We start from the raw sequence: 21,671 nt of genomic DNA, 5'->3' as shown, positions 1-21,671 counted from the left end.
GCTGCGAGGCTTGCAGCTTCACGCACGCCAGTCTGCGTGAAGCGCTGCAAAGTAAGATGGACCACATGGAGATAAACACTTCACAACCCAACAAGATGCTCCATCTGCATTGTTGCTTTGAAAAACCATGATATGTAAGAGCCCCCCCAACTGTGACAGATGACCCCACTGTCTGTTCAGACACGGAGACCACAGTGTTTCTGTCTGAAGGAATAAAAGCCAAAAGTATACAACCATAAAAAGTGTTTCTCTGAAAGTTAAAATCAAATTCGGCAATTTCCAAAGAAAAAACTCCAAAGAACTGTTTTCTAAACGCTTCACCATCATGAAATTTACTGCTTCAGTGAAACCTAACTAAATTTACCCTGAAACCAGCCTGAAACCAGTCTGAAACCAGTATAAAAACAGCCTGGAACCAGTATGAAAACAGCCTGGAACCAGTATGAAAACAGCCTGGAACCAGCCTGAAACCAGCTTGAAACCAGTAAGAAAACAGTCTGAAACCAGCCTGAAACCAGTATGAAAACAGCTTGAGACCAGTATGAAAACAGCCTGAAACCAGTCTGAAACCAATATGAAAACAGCCTGACACCAGTCTGAAACCAGTATGAAAACAGCCTGAAACCAGTATGAAAACAGCCTGGAACCAGTATGAAAACAGCCTGAAACCAGTCTGAAACCAATATGAAAACAGCGTGAAACCAGTATGAAAACAGCCTGGAACCAGCCTGAAACCGGTATGAAATCAGGCTGAAACCAGTATGAAAACAGCCTGAAATAAGGTTAAAACCAGTCTGAAACCAGCCTGAAACCAGTATTAAACCAGCCTGAAACCAATATGCGAACAGCCTGGAACCAGCCTGAAACCAGAATGAAAACAGCCTGAAACCAGCCTGAAACCAGCTTGAAACCAGTCTGAAACCAGTATGAAAACAGCCTGGAACCAGTATGAAAACAGCCTGAAACCAGTCTGAAACCAATATGAAAACAGCGTGAAACCAGTATGAAAAAAGCCTGGAACCAGCCTGAAACCGGTATGAAATCAGGCTGAAACCAGTATGAAAACAGCCTGAAATAAGGTTAAAACCAGTCTGAAACCAGCCTGAAACCAGTATTAAACCAGCCTGAAACCAATATGCGAACAGCCTGGAACCAGCCTGAAACCAGAATGAAAACAGCCTGAAACCAGCCTGAAACCAGCCTGAAACCAGCTTGAAACCAGTCTGAAACCAGTATGAAAACAGCTTGAAACACGTATGAAAACAGCTTGAAACCAGTATGAAAACAGCTTGAAACCAGAATGAAAACAGCTTGAAACCAGTATGAAAACAGCCTGGAACCAGCCTGAAACCGGTATGAAATCAGGCTGAAACCAGTATGAAAACAGCCTGAAATCAGGTTAAAACCAGTCTGAAACCAGCCTGAAACCAGTATTAAACCAGCCTGAAACCAATATGCGAACAGCCTGGAACCAGCCTGAAACCAGAATGAAAACAGCCTGAAACCAGCCTGAAACCAGCTTGAAACCAGTCTGAAACCAGTATGAAAACAGCTTGAAACACGTATGAAAACAGCCTGAAACCAGTATGAAAACAGCTTGAAACCAGTATGAAAACAGCCTGAAACCAGCTTGAGACCAGTATGAAACCAGTCTGAAACCAGTATGAAAACAGCTTGAAACACGTATGAAAACAGCCTGAAACCAGTATGAAAACAGCTTGAAACCAGTATGAAAAAACCCTGAAACCAGCTTGAGACCAGTATGAAACCAGTCTGAAACCAGTATGAAAACAGCCTGAAACCAGCTTGAAACTAGTCTGAAACCAGCTTGAAACTAGTCTGAAACCAGCTTGACACCAGTCTGAAACCAGTATGAAAACAGTCTGAAACCAGCCTGAAACCAGTATGAAAACAGCCTGGAACCAGTATGAAAACAGCCTGAAACCAGTCTGAAACCAATATGAAAACAGCGTGAAACCAGTATGAAAACAGCCTGAAAACAATATGAGAACAGCCTGGAACCAGTCTGAAACCAGAATGAAAACAGCCTGAAACCAGTATGAAACCAGTCCGAAACCAGCCTGAAACCAGAATGAAAACAGCTTGAAACCAGTATGAAAACAGTCTGAAACCAGCCTGAAACCAGGTTGAAACCAGTCTGAAACCAGTTTGAAAACAGCTTGAAACCAGTATGAAAACAGCCTGAAACCAGCTTGAAACCAGTATGAAACCAGTCTGAAACCAGTATGAAAACAGCCTGAAACCAGCTTGAAACTAGTCTGAAACCAGCTTGAAAACAGTCTGAAACCAGCCTGAAACCATTCAGAAACCAGCTTGAAACCAGTATGAAAACAGCCTGAAACCAGTCTGAAACCAGTTTGAAACCAGTCTGAAACCAGCCTTAAACCAGCTTGAAACTGGTCTGAAACCAGTATGAAAACAGTCTGAAACCAGCCTGAAACTAGTCTGAAACCAGCCTGAAACCATTCAGAAACCAGCTTGAAACCAGTATAAAAACAGTCTGAAACCAGCCTGAAACCATTCAGAAACCAGCTTGAAACCAGTATAAAAACAGTTTGAAACCAGCCTGAAAACAGTATAAAAACAGTTTGAAAACAGTATGAAAACCGTATGAAATCAGTTGCTGTTTGGCCGAGCAGCTTCAGGAAGCGACTGTTGGGTCATTCAGCTTCATCATGAACCAAAATTTGCCTCCTCTGCTGTTGTCATGGAGATAAATTCTTAACCATAAGTAGATTCTGTTTGTGAATCTCAACTTAAAGAGTTGGTGCCTGCAGCGGTTTCTTCAGGCAAGACTTCTCTCTCACCCAAACACGAGCGGTCAGACATTCTGAGGAAGAGCGTCTACATCCTCACTGCGCTCTGGTTCAGTCAGTTCTCCAAATCCTGGAGAAGATGCCGATCAGAGATGAGGTTTCATGAGGTTGGAGCTCCGTTTGAACCCATTCATTCTTTTTTGTGGCACAGAAAGATCAACGTGAAAGCTCATGGAGATGTCGCTCTGATTCAAAGTGGGGTTTTCCCGAACTCATCATTTCTGTTTCCTTGCGTGGTGATGTCAGAAATGACAGCCTGAAGCTGAAACTCACTTTGATGGATTTACTTTGTCATGTCTCTTGAAGAAGATGATGTTGATGAAGTCTCACATGAGCGATTCCTTTGTGGTCCTGCAGAAAAGCATGTCAGCCCAGCATAAAGAGGAGCTGAGGAGCTTCAGCGTGACACAGAAACGGGGAAGTGTTGGATGTGTCACCACGCCGGACAGATCCCACATGCATGCTTGTAATTTGTTTGGAAGTCCTCCAGAGTGAAAAGCTTCGGAGAGAAAGGCTCAGCGGCCGCTGAGTGTCTCGCCCCCCAGAGAAGCCAAGAATTAGTGCGACATGGAGGACGTGGAGCGTGTGTGGTCCTTTCAGTCGCCAGGCGACACGCTGGAGAAGCTGTCAGCTGGCCGGACCGCTGCTGAATCCCGGCGAGAGGAGCAGGAGGAGCAGGAGGAGGAGGAGGAGGAGGCCCAGCCATTCTATGGCAGCAGCTCTCATTCACAGTCGGGCAGCTGAGAAATAAAAGCTCAGAGGAGACAAAAGCAAAAGGAAAAGACGGCTCGCTGGTTTATTTTGTCCCAACAAAGTGCGAGTCCTTCTGGTGGGAGAAAGTGAGTGAACTGCGACTGAAAGGCTGTGAGCAAACACGGCCAGAAGTGCTCTGTTGGTTTTACAGATTTTCAGCTGGAGGAGAAAAAAGCTTCGGAGCAGACAAAGAGAGCAGTGAGATCATTTCCCAACCCACACACGATCGCTTCTGTCCTCCATCCAGACCCAAACGCTAACATAGAAACATGATCCATGCTGGGAAAAAGTTTCAGTCAGATTTGGCAAAAGCCGAATTTTGGATTTCCTTAGCAATAGAGGTTGTTTCTAACCACGCCCACATTCCTAATATAGTCATATCCTGCATTAAAGGATTTTGTTAAACTCTTGCCAGGGAGTTTTTTTACCACTGTCTAATAAAAACGTGCTAGCTAAGGCAGTATGCCGCTTTTGCGAGCTCGCCACGCGAACGCCACACAAAATCAAAAACTTCTGATTCCCCCACTTCTTCAAAATGACGCCTGAGAAGCTAGCAGACAATCGGCCAAGATCTCTAGGACGACTTTTCAGGTGTAGCTCGTAATGAAGGTGATTTCTTTTAAATTCAAGATGGCGGCCTCTCCCTGAGGTCAAAGGTCAACGAGACTTCCAGCTAGTGATGTGTGAAATTTTGTGAATTTTGTAAAAACTGCTTGAACAAAAGTTTTATTTTTCCCAAATTGTAGTAAAACATGAAAATCCCCAAATCTAACATTTTGCCCAAAACTCAAGCTCACCTGGTGGAAGGTGTGTTTAAACTGGTGTGTTTATTCTGGTTTAAAGGAAATTAAATCTTTTTTGTTTCCCTCATTCCTCATTTCTGTTCTGTGGTTTTGAACAGCCTGAGCCAGAGAGGCACATTCAGGAGGTTTACAACAATCCGCTAAAAGTTAGCTAACATCCTAACATGCGAACTCGCCACGTGCACGCCATTCAAGATTTACAACTTTTAATTCCAACAGCCGTTTCCCAAAGATGCTCGAGAAGTTAGTTATTGATCGATCGATTGATAAAAATCCCTAGAACGAGTTTTTGTTTGTAGCAAGTACGAAAAGGCTTTTTTTATTCAAGACGGCGGGCTCTTCCCAAGGTCAAAGGTCAAACAAACAGCTGTGGTGGTTGTAGAGCTGAGCTGGCGGTACGTGTGGGGCGTTTAGTGAAACTGGGATGTTTCTTCTCTGCTTCTTGGGTTTTATTTGTGGCTCCTCAGACTTTTTGGTGACCTTCAGGACGTTTTCTCGGGCAGCTGAGCCAAGAGCGGCGTGTCCGGGTAAGGAGTCGGCGTCCAGGACCACTTAGAGTCGCTGGAGTGTTTGAACAGATCTTGTTTCAATTACTTGTCAAAGAGAGACTAATTAAAAGGCTACAAAGACGCCATTTGAATGCAAACGCGGCGGCGAAAAGAGTCTCCCGGGTGCATTAAGAGGAATCAGTTGTGCATTAACACTCCAGAGAAACACAAAGGCCTCGCTCCCCTCCTTTCTTTGTCCCGGAGCTGTAGCCAGGGGAGCTGCCCCCCACCCCCACCCCCACCACCAGGCCTTTACAGCCTGGGACGAGCAGAGGAGGTGCTGGCTCCAGTCCTTCGCCTAACAGAGACGCTGCAGGTGCAGGATGAGGGGGTCGTAAAGACGGAGGGGGGGTTGGACCCCTGTTTATAACACCTATTGCCCCCCCACCACCATCAACCCCCAGCACACACAACCCCAAACCTCTGGCATGATGGGAGCCAACCACGCCAGAACTGAGGGGGGGGGGGGGGGGTTGTTTTGGAGGACAGTCTTAAGTGCGTGGAACTTTTATTATCCTTACGAACGCTACATGATCCACTCACCACAACGGTACTGTCATGACTTGCTAGGCTAGACAGACCCAGACGCTGGAACCCAGAAGGAAGACACGGGTAAGTGATGAGGTAAGTAAGAGAGTTTATTGTCTCCGATGTGGTTGGGTTTGAGGCGGAGCTTGATTGCGGCGAGGCTGGAGGCTTGGTGGAGGTTCGGCGATGGCTCGTGACGTGGTAGGTAGCTTCCGTGAAGTAATACTGCTCGGGTAGTCTGGTAACTCAGGCGTCCACTCGTGATACTGGTAATCCTGAGGACAAGGCAAAGGCAAATCAGACGGGAGCAAATACATGGAGCTAGAATACTATGATGACTAGACTGTGCACCATTAGGGGCAACGAACTGGTGATGAATACTGGTCCTGGATCTCCTTATGAAGGTCTGGAGGCCTGATGAGTTGAGTGGAAGCAGCTGAGTTGAATCAGAGACCAAGCAGAGAGGGGAGAGGGAGGATAGCTGACAGAGGCACCATGACAAGTGAGTTCCATTGTCATGACCCCCAAGGGAGCTAAATGACACACCTGAGCCCCCCCCCCAAGATGCAGCCGCTCCTCTCTATGACCCTCCACGGACCCGGACAATCCGAAAAAAGGGACAAAAACAGGAAGAGCAGAGCAAATACAAGGAAGCACAGAGGAACAAACTGACAAGGAGGACAGAAAACAAAGAAACGGTCCCAGTGCTGTACGTCAGAGGAGTAACAGAACGCATCCAAAGAGCCCCCCCAGTAAAAGACTGTTTTCACCCAAAACACAGGAGAGAACAAAATAAGAAGTACCATGTCACACCTGCAACAAAACATACATCGGAGAAACAGGACGCACCTTCATCACAAGAAAAACAGAAAAAGAACAAAGAAGAGACAAAGAAGAGCAGGACGACAGCAGCAGTTGAAGAAAGCATGAAATCAGCCACAGCAGAAAACCACATCCTGGACTGGGAAAAGGCCAGAGTCCTCCTCACTGTAGACAGCAGACGGATCATGGATGGAGATCCGACAGCGAGCCCACACTTCCATGAACCGGGATGGGGGGGCCTTCCCGCGCTCTCACACCTGAAGCATCAAGGGGCGGAGTCACCTGCCAAAGATTGACAGCTGACTCCGCCTCCCCTGTTTTTATATACGTCACACAACCATCTGATGACGACTCTGACGAAGACGTCCGTCAAAACCCATCAGGTGTGTTGAAACACAACCGTGTCTGACAACAGAAGAAGTCAACCCAAAAACCTGCAGAACCAAACGGGTCGAGCCCGTTTGGGTGACGAAGGCTTTGGTCAACATTAACTACAAACAAGAACCTCTTTCCAGATGAAACCACAACACTGAGGCACTGAGGCATAAAAGTCTGAACTCTTCATGAACTTTTTCTTTAAATTAATTTTAAAAAACATCCGTTTGTGGGGTTTTAACGTCCTCCTCAGCTCTGTACTGTTTGGTTTTTACCTAATCACATGATCTTTGACATCCAGGAGAAGAAAAAAAAACTCAACTAAGTTTATGTTTTTCATGGATTCACAGAACTTCTGTCAACAAACCAAACGAGTAAAAACTAAACTGAGGGGGTTTGATTTCCTATGAATTGTTTTTTAAATACCTGGTCGCAGAAGGTCTGCACAGACAACCGATCCCTCACCTGGGAGGGACCTTTGACCCTTTGACCCGGGGGGGGGGGGGGGGGGGGGGGGGCAGAGATGAAGATGCAAGCAGGTTGGAGCTGATCAGAACCGGGCCTCACTGCCAGCTGTGACGTTCAGATTTTCACGGCGTTTGTTTGACATCTTCTGTGTTCGTACGAACACGAAGAGTCCGTAATCGCTGCGCTTTGACGGACTTCCTCTCAGGTCGATCCACATTTTTCGTGTCCCGTAGTTTGTTAAACTCTGAAATTTTCTTCAGTCATCAGTAACATCAAGTCAATCCGTTATCCGCCCATCACAGCGTTCTGAAGGAACACGTCTCAGACGTTTGTGAACGGTTGGGCCCCCGGGTGGCGGGACGTGTCGTAGCTCGTCCTCCCAGAACCCAAACGTTTGAAGAAAATAAATCTTCTGCTCCCCGTCAAACATAAACTCACCTTTGACTGCAGAGGACTCCGGTCGGCAGAGGAGTTCATGTGAACCCGGACTGCAGGCTGTTCAGGTTCAAGCCCACATCACTGTTGCACCCCTGCCATGCTTTGGAGCTGGTATGAGTCATCTCTACAGTTTAGAGACCACAGGCTAACAAGCCGTTCCCGTTTCTGCACGTTAATCACATTTCTGCAGATGACATCAGAAAAGTGTGTTCCTGTCTCCCTGTTTTCCACTTCACCATCCGACCGCTAGTTTGCACTTAGCATCATCGGCTAAAATGCTGTCGGAAAAGCAGGCCAAAGTTCTGCAGAACCTCCCAGCAATAGATTCTAGTTCTGATGGATCAGAGTGATGTGATCTGAAAAAAAAACTGGTACTAGTTCACTACTGCGTGTGAGAAAAGGAGCCGCAGCTGCAGAGCAGACCGTAAATAAAGCATCTTCATCTCTTCAGCTCTTCATCCTGTCAGGCTGCCTCATCATCATCACACTATTGACACTGGAAAGATTTTTTTTTCTTTAATTTTGAAGCACTGTTCAGACTTCTGAACCGTTTAAAAGTTCTGGAGAATCTACATTAATGTTGGAAATAAACAGCACTTTCTTTCCTCAATCAGACCTTTAGAACCTTATTGGTTCAGACACATTCATTCTATTTATTTACTTATATTAAAACATATTTTGTGGTGGAAATCAGACAATGTTGACTGTTCCCTTTCTATATTTTAAGTTACCAAAATAAAAGCTCTTTGAATTTTCTTGGGTAAAAGCAGCTTATGTATGAGATACAGTTGCAGTTCTTAACATTGTGATCATTAAATAAACTGAATTTTACCATTTTATTACAAGACGTAATAAAATTCAGGTAGAGTTTTGTCTACGTCACACTTTAAAAAAAGAAAGAAAGAAAATGTGCTCCTTCACAATATGGGGATACACATCAGATGCCAAGACACATTTCTAGTGACGATGCGTTTCAGATTCCCGTGATGCTCCGTTTGGCTTTCCTGATCGACGATCCTCGGTTTGAAGAGGAAACAGAGGAACGTGGTCTCCAGCAGTGGAGGAGCGCTGCCATGTTTGGTCTCGCGGCTTCCCCTCGGCGCTGTCAGGCGCATCACCAAAAATGCAATCTGTCGCCGTGCAGCGGCTGCCAGCGCCTGAATAAATCATTTGTCTCAGCTAGAGGTGAGGAGGTTTGATTTCATGTGTGACCCAGATAAATGCTCCACTGTCAGAGATGAACCGCCACCGCCGTCTGCCTCAGCGGGTCCACACAAGATGTCACCCACCGCCATGACACTTCAGTCACCTGCTGCCAGCGCCTGACGGCGAGATGCTGAGGAGGGCGAGAAACAGCTGAGCAGTCCAAGTTTTCATGAAAAACCACAGCAAGAGTTTGGATTTTCTAAGAAAACATGAACTGCAGAAAGCAGAAGAGCCCAGAAAAAAAAGAGTTTATAGAAATGTGCAAAAAAGAAATAACTGAAAAACGGAAAATGAGAGCAAAAAAATAAAAATCAAACTATTCTCTGGTAAACTTTTCAGACAGGAAGATCCACCTCTCCGGCTCATAAGCGTTTTTCAACTTTCAATTTGAAATAGAAGTACGTTCAAGTGGTCATGTGACCCCAAAGTCTGCAAACATCTGAAGCTCAAGTTCACAAAACTGGGAAGATTTATTGTTGAACATCGAAGTCTACAAACAAACCACATCGAGTCTTGTTTCCTAACGATACAAATACAGAAACATGAAAATCAGACTTCACTGTCTTGGTGGTGTTTGGTGGAAAGGAGGACCTTTAAAAGTTAAAATCTAATGGATATGAGCGTTTTATTTATGACCCACGATCTTCTGAAGATAAAAACGTTGGTTTATTAAAAAATACATTTTTCTGTCAAAAATTGTTCAGACGCAATGCATTGTGGTCTATAATTGCCGATTTAGTGAGCATCGTTGCTCACTGATTTTTCAGAGACTTCTGGGAAATTTCCAGGGCTCTGGATTTTAGAATAGTAGATTCAGACAAACTAGAACCTGGTAAATGCTCTATTGAGTGAATAGGGAAGGAATTCAGAAACAACCCTGGTCTGACTGGCCCCTCCCCCAGCGTTCCGAACAGGAAGTACCCGCTGGCACCAAGAAGTCACAACCCAAATAGACAGCTGTTCCTCCGTCATTCTATTGGTCAGAAGAACCGTTCTGGATCTGATACCTTTTTTAACATCGTCTTAATAAAACTCTTTGTTTCAAGTTGTTCAAGTCATAAACTGACTAATCAGATGCCTCAATAAAAGTAGGTGGAGCCTGCTGGCCCCCACGTGCAACGTTCAAAGCCTTTGATGGATTCGTGTAGCCCGCTTTCAAGTGGTAGGGGAGTGGCCTCTAGACAAGCTCACTCCTGATTGGCCAGACTGGTTGCCATAAAACGATGACTCAGACGGACTCGGACCAATCACTGCTTACTGACGACGTCTGATTCCAACATGGTGGCGTCCGTGTCACGATAAAACAGCGACTGAATTGACTTCATTTGTTGGTAGCCGGAAGTGAACCGGATCTCACTCAGTCCAGTTCTCACATACAGTCCATGGTCCAGAGCTTGGATTTCCAATGCATTCATCTTGTTCCAAAATTCTCTGTGGAAACTTTAGAAGATTTAAGCTCCACCTCTTAAAAGAAACAGAGAATTTTCTCCGGCTCTCTGGGTTTGGTTTTGCCAAAGGGAACTGTTTTGTAGTGGGCGGAGCTTCCGTGTTTCAGGTAGGTGGCTCTTCTTTCTGCTCATGGGTTAAATCTGACGCTGATTATTGGGTGGTGGGCTGCAGACACAGCAGAGGCCCCGCCCCCACATGTCTCCTAATTAGTCAAAGGAGCTGGGGGGGGGGGGCTCTAAACCCCCAAACACAGGGAGAAAGGGGGAGGGGGGGATGTATGACCAATAAATTAGTGTTGTCTTCTTTTCAGACCCCCAAACATTTATCTCTAAACTCTTCAGTCCTTTAAAGCGTTTGTGGCAGGTAGCTCCGCCCCCATCACACCTGTGCTGTGAGCGGTGCCCCTAAACTGTATAGTGTGTAAATGGTTTGTCGTAGTTTGTTTGTTGTATGTTAAACATTAGCACTAATTGGTTGCAGTTTCAGATTCCTGTCGGCTCGCTGGAACCGATCGACCCAAACGGGACAAGAACATGTCCTACATTCGTTCTGTCCCGCAGATGTCCTGGACTACCGGGACCAGATTGTTTCCACAATTCTTCTCACTGAGCAAACTTGTTTCCCCCTCGCCTCATCCCCGTATTCCAACGCTCGCCGCCACGACGACGGCCTTTTTTCAGAGCTTTGTACACGTCAGGTCACTGAAGTAGGATCTTGCTGTGAGGTTTAGCAGAACTTTCACTCACTTCGTCTTCAGCATTTTCACTAAGGTTACATGCGCTGCTCATCTGCACGACCTAAACTTCTGTGAGCCGTGAGCTCGCCATGACGCACCGAAATCCACGTTTTTATTTGGTACCGGTACCAACTCGGCACAGACTTTCGGTCATCCTCCCACGTTCAGACTAAGTGCTTCGTGTCTCATTGACCTCTGTAACAACAGAAACCACGAGGCTGATGAGTGAACTTCTAACACGACGGTTCCCACGACGTCTTGTTGTTGTTTCGGTGTAGAGCTGCTGAAAGTTGGAGGTTTAGGTGAAAGCAAGAATAAGGCGCTAAACTAGACGTTTGCTTGTAAACAAACGATTAACGTCGTCTTGACAGAAGTGAAGTCGATGCAAGCGGCGATACTTTCCTTCCTGTTGTGGCCTGAGGGTCCAGTGGAGCTCGATTCCAAAGCGTCCAGACCAGACGTGGACCATCCCATCACTGAATGTTCCACACGTCTCTGTTCTGTGTCGATTGTCTTTAAACTGCTTTAAAATGTTTCCCAAGTTTTCTTCTTGGGATGGAGTGACAGAGCTGAGGTGGACACCTAAGCAGCACCACAGGCCGGCGCCTCACGCTCCTTGGTGCCGCCGTCCGCGCTTGGATCCTGTTCTTTCAGGTTCTGGTTGCTGTTAAGGAGCCGCTCTTGTATTTGGAGAATGTCTGGGCTGATAACAGACTGTCAGCTTTAACGACCTCTCTGTATTTTTGCCTCCAGCTTTCTTTTTTTCCTGCAGCTCCGATTTAATTTATGGCCCATTCAGGAATCTTATCTCCACCTTCCACCATAAACTAACACCTAACTGACACTTCAAAAGGCCGAGGTGCCAGAAACCAGTCCGCCGCTTAAAGGGGAGAGATGTGCAGATTGATGAGACGTCGCAGATAATGGTCGGGAGGAGAGGGAGCGAACTGAGAGGAGGACGGCAGGTAGAGGAGCGTGCAGCTGGGAAAGCAGCCGCCAGCCACCCTGTGGGCTTTTGCTTCTGCAGCGGCGGGAGGAAACAGCGGCGTTTAGCTGAGCTCCTGAAGGCGGCGGGTCAGCGCCCTTCCCTGCTGCAACACCTTATGGACATCGAGACAAATGACGAACCAGAGTACCAAAGAATAAACCTGGTCTGACAGGATCAAATATAGATTACAGATGTGGAAACCTTTGGGTTTACTTGACTAAATGTTTTGGTGACTTTTGCACCAACTGTCCTGCAGCCGTCCTGCACTGAAGGACCAGATCAAAGGCCTGAAGATGTTCATGAGTGTCTGAGAAGAGTGTAGAAAGTGAGTAGTGAGGAGTTTCACCGACTTTAAACTTCTGTAATTGAAAAAAAAAAAAGAAGTTGATTTCATCTGCTGCTGCTATCAGCTGTTATTCTAAGAAGTTAAGTCCTGCGATAAACGAGAGAACGCTAAATTGACGCTGAAGTCCGTAGCAGCGCCGGACCAGAACCAATGTTTTTGCTAGACAACAGAAACTGTGAGGCCTTCTGGATCTGGATCTGGACTTGACAACGCAGACCGGGCGATGGTGAAGCAGTCAGAGTTCCGCTGTAGGATGGCGGTGGCGTGGTGGGAGGAGCTGCTGTTCCTTTTTAACCTTCAGAGACGTTCATGGCTGGTTTTCCTGACGGCCTGGTGTTAAGTGTCGATGGTTTTCTGCTGCTGCTGCTCTGACCTGAAACGGAGGAAGTCTTCTTTCTTGGGGTTTCATCATCTGATGACTCATTCATGGCTGTAAATAAGCCATGTGCGCTTTGTCCGTCAGGAAGCGGCACGTCTTCATCAGCCCCGTCGTGGTTCTGCGCCTCGGCCCGATCTCTCCACAGGATCATCTGGATGCTTTCTTAATTAGCAGTTTGATGCTGTCACGCCTCCTCTGGAGCCTCTAATTAAGCAGCAGCAGTGAAGGATCCGTGATTAATTAGGGTTGGATGTGGACTCTGGACGTTCAGCAGCGTCGCTGTTGCTGCCGATGTTTTCCTTTCAGAGAAAGCAGGTCTGAGCTGCTGCTGAAAACCTTTGGTTTGAAACGCTGATCCTCACTCTGACGCTCGTCAGAACAAAAGTTCCAAGTTTGGCATGGAAACGTGGCGACTAACTTTAGTAAAATCCTGTTCAGACATTCAGAGGAGAGAAACGTCAAAAACTTTTTCTTCTCTTCCTCCTCAGCCGAGCAGGGGGGGGGGAGGGGGGGTCGGTCTTACAGTTGTGTTTCTGTCCTAGAAGGCTTTAGCATGACCAGGTATAGATTTATATACACACTTTATGTTCAAACTTGTTTTATTCTTATTGAATTTTACTTCCTGACTGGACAGAAGGATCCAATCCACTTTACTTATATAGCACATTTCTCAAACTGGCAGTTTCCAAAGTGCTGTATGGTGACCAAACACCAGACAAAAGATTGCCAAACAAAATAAAAACAAAGTACACCAGTAAAATGAATAAAAAATAAAATAAAAATAAAAACAAGGTAAAACAAGATAAAAACACAGATAAATACAGATAAAGAAGGATCCCAGTGAGGTAAACGTGCAGACAGGAAGTTACGGGACGTCATTTTGACGTCAAATTAGAACTGAACCTTGATCTTTAGAGCCACGCTTTTGGATTTTTGTTTGACTGCTTTGACAGACTTTCAGCAGCAGTTTGTGCTCTGGAACAGGTCTGTGAAAGAATCAATAAACAGTTTGATTCCACTGGTGGAAAGCCGCTACAGTCCCACGCGGAGACATCCCAGATCCGCCAACAAACGGAGGGAAAACGCCGAGATTTTCAACGACGTAAACGTTTGGCAGCTTTTTGCATTGTTACAGAAGCAAAGGAGAAAATGTTGTTTACTTTAACGTTCCTCCACCGCAGTCGTCCTCAGACAGACCAGAGATTAAAACATGAAAACTTTATCCAGATATTTGTCTGACAAACCTGGAACCTTTGCAGATGGAAGACAAAAATAACTGGATTTATGTTTGTGCTTATAGCCAACAGCAAAGAGTCAGAATCAGCTGATTCAGGTCGTGGAAAAACCCCACAACCGTGTCTGAAAACAGAAGTGATTTTTGTACAGTGTTTGCGCTTCAGTCCAAGCATGCCGGTCTCTGCTTCAGAATCCACTGGAATGACGTCAACTGGGTCAAAGGTTGAAGCGCTACAGTGGTAGAAAGAACGCCAACACTGGAGTCCTGCTGTTGAAGGTTGAAGCATTTCTTCCTCTGCAGTCAGTAAAAACCATCAAACTCAGAGAAGAACAAACGTTCAGACCCGACATGTCGTCTGAAGAACTGCGACCTTCTTCTGAAGTCACTGAAGGATTCGAGGGGCGTTCATGAACACAATGTTTTTTTCTATTTACTTTGAATGAATCGGCTGATGCTGCGGCAGTGACTCGGCCCCTCCCACAGACAGCGGGCCCAGATTCACCACAGGTTTTGATACGGAGCAGCTCGTCCGCTGAGTCTGGGCCTTCATCTCCTCTGATGGTTCTGGAAAAACCAGTTTTCTGTTCAAAATATCTTCTCTCTAAAAAGCCGTCCAGTCCTTTCACACACACACACACACACACCCACACCCACACCCACACCCACACACACACACACACAGTCTAGAACAGGCCAACAGCTGAGTTTCTATTAAAAATAAGAGACTAAATTCAAACTTTTGTAAACTGACTGAATTCAGATTAAAGAAATAGAATAGAATAGAAACATTTGCATCATTGCATCTTATAAATGATCAACAGAATTAATTAAATTTATTCTAAATTATGGGAAAATGTCTTTACTATAAAATCACAAATTATTTTTTAGAATCTTGATCCCCCCCCCCCCAGAAAGATTAAAAAAATGTTTTAGCAGACACCAATGATGGATTTCCTATCAATTAATAATTATTGATTTAAAACAAACTTTTTTGTTTTTTATGAGAATTTATAAGAAACTTTACCAAAGCTGCATGAAAAAATATGTTTTTTTTTATTCCAGTATGTTTAAAAACAATAAAAGTCTGAATAAGAAATAAAAATAAAATTAAAAAATAATTCGATTTAAAAAATTAAAATAAAGAAATAAATACATAAATAATAATAATAAATTCACAAATAAAATATAAAACATCTAAATGTAAAGTCTCAAATTTGTGCATCTAATGACGTTTAAGGAGAAAAACAGACTGATGTGATATTTCACTTGTAAATAATAAATAATCAATAACTGCCCTTATAAAACCTTGATAACATAAAAAGTCAATCTAAAATGCAAAACTCTTTTATTTTGAAATGTCTACATTGTTTTGTCCTCCGTTTCCTGTTTGTAAAGGGAAGTTTGTTGATTCTGGTCCGACTTGGTGCTGAAAGCTTTGGAGGCGGACGCCTGTTTGTTTAAAGTTGTCTTTAAAGCAGCAAAGGTTTTCCGTTTAAACGCCATTTGTTTGACTTGTGTGGTCACTGGGCTGGTGGGGGTCCGGGGGGTCTGGGGGGGGGGCTCTCAGGGTGACATTTTTACCGCAACAGTCGCCGTCTCTCAGCAACGCTCTAAAGACCTGCGCGCATTGATGGAGCTCCTTTGTGTCCGGCAGCGGGGAAGTGTTCGCCGGCTAATCCCCAGACGCCGCCCGCCGCTGATTCAGCGCTCCGGATTTTCACACACACCCCACCCCCACCCCCAAGCAGGGACTCCACCCAAACTCCACCAAAAGTTCAGGTGGAGTCACTCTGCAGCTACACCTGAACGGCGGCAGAAAAACAGAAAAAGACGGAAGACAAACCAAAGAAGAACCAACAGTCGAACAGCAGATGAAGGAGGAGCAACACTTCCACGCCGTCTTTCTATCGTCTTTGAAGGCCGTGGCACACAGCCACCACCTACGTTTTGAGAAATGTCGGTCTTTTCGTGATTCATCCGTAATCAAGTGTTTCTTGCGTCCGTCATTCGTCGATGTGTGCAGATGTCCGTCGAGGGTTTCAGGCGTTCGGTCTTCACGTGAATTCGGTTTTTGAGCTGCTCAAAGTTTTTGGCTGGTTGAGAATGACGTAGTTTACGTAAGAGTTAGTGGCCGACAAGTGTGCATTATCAGAAATGAACGTACGACGTGGAAGCCTGAAATCGAGGGGCGATTAGCACATTTATACCATGGTCACTTACAAAAGAAATAAATATTCAACCAGTTTCTAGAGCTTTATTCTTCTTATTTCTTTGGTTTGGATCACTTTTTCACAATAAGCGGACTATTTGTTATGTGGTACGTGGAAAGCGATATCTATGCTGATGATCACGATGTGTTCAATAAAGCTTCAGTTCAGAGATTCAGTTATCTCTGTGGTTTATCACTTTTTATAGCCAATCAGAATCGAGAATTCACACGGACCATGGTACAAACGCAATTATTACATAGATGCTACACAATTGTGCGTGATATTGGTAGAGACATACACACATTGTGTTCCATGTATGCCTAACAGACTTTTCATGGATGAACCAGTGGTGGATAACTTTTATATCACGGATACGGCGTACATTCAAATGAGGTAATTGATGCATGAATCACAGATGAACTGCATTTAAACATCACAATCACCACACGGTTCATGCTCTACGTTGATCTGTGTTCTTTGCGCGGTTCATTCGTACTTGTTCCACGGTTTTGAAGTGGTCCATTCCTGATAGATCTGGGAAAGTTTCATGTAAAGACCACAACTGTTCTCACTTTTACCACAGACATTCATGTCTGACCAGTTTTCATCCGTGTTATATGAACAACATGTGTGTAGCGGCTGTAAGACACGGCCTACTCTACAGTCACATTCACACACTGCTGGCGCCAACCTGTAAGCACCACGATCAACGTGGGGTTTAGGGCCTTGCTCAAGGACACATCAACACATGGCTCAGATCAGAGGTTGGCCGCTCCACCTCAGCACCACGGCAGCTCTTTGGTAAAAAATAATGTCAAATGTTTTTCTTTTGGGGGATTTTGAAGTTGAACTCACAGAGAAACGCTCTGGGGTTTGCTGACTTCTCATCGTTTCCACGACAACGGCTTCCATCCCAGCTTCAGGGTCTCTGCTTCGGAGAAGCATCTGAAGACGTGGAGAGCGTCGTCTGTGTTGCTGTTTCCTGCTGATTCTCTGCTGGCTTTGGAAACGTTCAGGCGTTCCAGTGGTGATGCGGCTGAAGCTGGACGTCTGAGGCGGAGCAGCGGAGCGTCGTCTTCACATCAGGGCAGAAACACCTTTAAAATCCCGTCAGGCTGACCTTCCAGGAACGCTCTGGGGCTCGTTTCCTAAATATTCCCGGTGATTTTCTCTGCATCAGGATGCTCCCCGCAGCCTCCTGCAGCCTCTGGCGTGACGGTCACTAAGGCGCCGCTGCCCGTTTGAAGACGGTGAGAACGCGGAGCGGATGGGTCTGACAGGAGGTTTCAGTTCTGCTCTGACCGGTTCCGGTCCAGATGTCACAGATTCAGGCTCCAGAGTTCACTTCTGTGTCTTTCAGGGGCAGAAAGCTTTGATCAAATGCAAACGTCTCTTTAGCTGATGAAATTAAAGCAGCTCAAAACATCAAATCTGACTTCTGTCTTTACATTCAAATTTAAACAAGTTTTACGTTGAAATATAAAAAAAGAGTTTTAGATTTTGGCTCTAAAAAAACAGGAATAAAAGACTATAAATAAGATTTTTAGTTGATCAACAAGTTTCACTTTTTTACAACAATATTTTCAATTGTTCTGCATTTATTGATGAGGTTTTATGTTTCATTTGTTAAAAAGCTGAAAAGGTCTGGATGGTTACTTCAGGTCAAATCCAGTCGACTCAAAACGTTTTTTTAGAAATTCCTCCAGAATCAAGAACATGATTCTTTAAAGCAAAGATATTTCTAACAAGCAGATTTTTCCAGAAGTTGAACTTTTTCCACTTTTTATTCCTTCAGTCGGTCAGTTTTAAGAAAAACACAAAACTTTTTTTTTAAACTAACAAACAAAAACAATTATAGCTTCAGAGGAGAAACAAACAGGTTTTCAGGAAAAATCTGAGACTGAAAACAGGAAAAAGACCCAAACATTTATTTTTTTCACTTAAAAAATTTAACTTTTATATGAAATCCAATATTTCAATCACTTAGGAGCACAATAAATCTTATTCATGTGTTTTTTTTTGTATATTTAATGACATTTGTGTTGTAATTCTATTTGATCCACATTCATATTAATATTTAAAACATGGTTGTTTAAATAAATATTCATTTTAGGAGCTCTGAAGGTTTGGCGGCAGAAGGAACTTTGGTTCCAGATGTTTCGGTTCTGGCGACTTGAACCACTTTAAGGGACAAAAAGGTGAAACTTCAGACCCGATTCTCCACCAAGGTTTCTTTAATGATTCCATTTGCAAACATGACGCAGGAGAAAAATCCCACCTGCCCCTTCAGGCCTCCTGCCCCCTCCCCAGAAGAAATATGGAGTTCACAAACACAAGCTTAGTCTTTTTCACGCAGGAGGAACATGCAGCTACAAACCCGCAGGTTCTCCGAGCCCCGCGGCCTCCAGCTGGAGCAGATCCACACAAATGAGATTCCACCTCCTCTGACTGAGACTGTTCAACTGTACAACAAAACGCACGAGGACACATTTGGTTTTCTGGATTTTCCAACTTTTGGGGGGGAGAGGGGGGCTACAGTCATTAATCTTAAAGTTCTGGACCATAAAAGATCTCCAGTCTCACGTGTGAAGGAATGAGGTTCCTTTCTGCTGGAAGCCCGTCAGTGGACGGTCACGGCGGACGGGAGCCCCGCGGACGGCGGCGCGTCCGCAGGCGCGGCCGGGCTGCCGTGACCGGCGGCGGCCTGCGGGGACGTGGGGCTCACAGACTGCGGGGAGTTGGCGAGGAAGGCTGGGATGTGCGCGGGGAGCGCGGGCAGGGCGGGCACCGGCGTGGGCGTGGGCTTGATGGGCACCGGGATGGCGGGCATAGTCTGCGCGCCGTGGCACAGGGACTTGAACGGGACGCCGTAGGCCGCCGGGTAGTCGCAGGTGTCCATCACGCCCGCGCCGTACACGTGCGGCCAGGTGGGCGCCAGCTGGTTGTGCAGCGGGTATCCGGGCGCGGGGAAGGCCGGCAGCCCGCCGGGCATCTTGTACTCGCGGGCGATGATGTTCTCGATGGCGAACGGGTGTTTGAAGCTGGACGCGGGCGCGCTCAGGTTGTATCCGGCCGGCATCTGCGGCAGGTGCGCGGCGGCGGCGGCGTGCAGCGCGCTCAGCCGCAGCTTGGCCTGCTGCTGCTGCAGGTAGTGCGCGGCGTCCTGCGGCTTGCTGGCGACCAGCGGGTCCGCGCCCGGCGCGCCGCCGACCTTGAAGCGCTTCCGGCGGCGCAGGAAGCTGCCGTTCTCGAACATGTCGCCGCAGTTCGGGTGCAGGGCCCAGAAGCTGCCCTTGCCGGGCTGGTCCGGCCTGCGCGGGATCTTGATGAAGCAGTCGTTGAAGGAGAGGTTGTGGCGCAGGGAGTTCTGCCAGCGCTGCGTGTTCTCCCGGTAGTACGGGAAGCGGTCCATGATGAACTTGTAGATCTCGCTGAGCGGCAGCATCTTCTCCGGGCAGCTCTGGATGGCCATGGCCGTCAGGGAGATGTAGGAGTACGGCGGCTTCTGGTCGCTGTACGTGTTCCTCCCCGGGCGAGGCATTCTGGAGGCTCCGCGCAAACTTTGGCCAAACTCTTCCAACTCCTCGGTGCGTCGGTACTCACGGCGGGGGGCCGGCCCGGTGCTTGGCACGCATGTTTGGCGCGCGCAGCTGGAAGGTGAGCGCGGCGGCGGCCGCTGCTGCTGCCTCCTCCGAGTCCTCCTCACATCTGCTCCTCAGCGCGCCGACACGAGCGAGGAGCTCCATTAATGGAGCGCTTCTCCTCCGCTGTCACATGATCCCAAACTGGGGGGTGGGGGGTTCACGCGGATTTACGCGGACGCACAGGGAGGGAGAGTCACACAGCAGCCGCGAGCGCAGCGGAGGGAGCTGCGGCGCGTGCGTGTTTGCAGAGGTGAGAAGACCGACGAAGAGCAGCGAGGAAGATGAGTTTAAAAGTCTTTTATTTTTAAAGTTGTTCTTAATGGTTTTTCAGTTTAAGATCAAAGCGAGACATTTTATTTTTCTGTCTCCATTAATTTGAATTTAGTTAAGTTTCCGAATTATAAAAACGCTTTTGATTTTTATTTTGTTAAAAAGTTTCCATAAAATAATTACAAAGTTTCTTTGTCTAAATTTATTAAAGATCCTGGAGATTTATGAGCTTCTTAATGTTTTCCAAATGAAACACTTTTATTGTCTTTTTTTTAAATCGTATTTTACTATATTTTTTTTATTGAATTTGTTTCCTTTTAATTGTTTGGATTAAATTATATTTAATTTAACACAACGGTCAATCAATTAGATTTGAAGAAATTATGACAAAGAAGTATATTTTAATTTCTGTTTATGTTTTTCTTTAAACAACTTTTGTTATAATTTGTTAATATAAATGGGAAAAAAAGTTAAAACTGAATTTATTGATGACATTAATCTTTTAAATATTTTACATTTTTTTGTGTTTTTTTTATTTTATTCAACTGTTAATTATAAAAGTGTTCTATATATATATTCAAATCATTTAAAATCCCTTTTCTGTCACAAATGGTTTTCTTATTTGTTTTCTGGATGGTTCATTGAGTCGTCTGTCTGTGATTTGTGTCGTCTCGTGTCGCCGCTCGTGTTTCATTGTGATGAACACGCTCAGGATTAATGCGGAGCTGACGGCCCCCCGAGGAAGATGGGGCAGCAACTTTCACACGCCTGACCTTTGGCCTGGACGCCCAAGCGAGAGTGTTCCCACGTTGACGGGAGATCGGTCATTAAGTCTGTTTCATTACGAATTCATTTCTGCTTTTTATTTTTTTATTTGAAATGTTTCTTTAATTCATTAATTCAATTAATTGAAGCTAAAACGTTGAATTCATTCAATCAGTAAAATAAACAAATACTTAATTTATTTCTTCTGTTTATTATTGTCAATTTTTTTCTATTATTTCTTACATTTTTTAAAATTCATTATCACACTTTCTAGTTTAATTTTATGTCTTTTATCTTTTTACTGCTTTTAAAATCTGTCAATTTTGTGATTTTTATTGATCGAACCTGCATTTCATATTTTATAAAACTGAAAAAAAGAATATATATAAAAATTTGTTTTGAAAAATTAGTCCTAAGCATAAATTACATTTGCGTACTAGTGAATTTTTTATAAATGGCTAAACTTTAATATTTCTTTTGTAGGCAAAGCAGACACTTCAGGTGTCGGGTCTCTCCTGACTGCATCTCAGAAACGAGTTCTTTTAACATGTGTCACTTTAGCTGCAGTCTGAGATGAAACTTTGGAGAATTTTTTTAAACCGTCTGCATGTTTTGCTTAATGTGTTGAAAAAAATGTTCAGGGATAAACCAAAAGTAAAAATATTTATGGAAACCTTTGTCTGGAATGCTTTCTGATATTTGTGCTTAACCACAGTATTTATGGAATTTGTTGCGATGAAGAAGAGTTTGAATCTTGACTGAATGTCTTTTCTGCGCCGATGTTCAGACGGTTGGAGCTGCAGGTGGAGGTCGTGTCTCATCGTAATGAGAAGTGAAGAGACGTGCACAGATGAGGCTTTAAAATGCAT

At 45.2% G+C, this 21,671-nt stretch overlaps 1 protein-coding gene across 1 annotated transcript; it reads right to left on the bottom strand.

The window, feature by feature from the left end:
- Positions 1-17,652: 17,652 nt before the first annotated feature.
- Positions 17,653-20,990, bottom strand: LOC111947185 (forkhead box protein B1-like). The gene has a single exon (XM_023953760.2). It carries the CDS (start codon positions 19,662-19,664, stop codon positions 18,744-18,746), a length of 921 nt encoding a protein of 306 aa, XP_023809528.1. The 5' UTR covers positions 19,665-20,990; the 3' UTR covers positions 17,653-18,743.
- Between the last annotated feature and the right edge of the window lie 681 nt (positions 20,991-21,671).

Source organism: Oryzias latipes, chromosome 3 (assembly GCF_053564925.1).
Source record: "Oryzias latipes strain Hd-rR chromosome 3, Olatipes_Hd-rR_3.1".
NCBI classification, from domain to species: domain Eukaryota; kingdom Metazoa; phylum Chordata; class Actinopteri; order Beloniformes; family Adrianichthyidae; genus Oryzias; species Oryzias latipes.
This window is presented reverse-complemented; position numbering and strand designations above follow the sequence as displayed.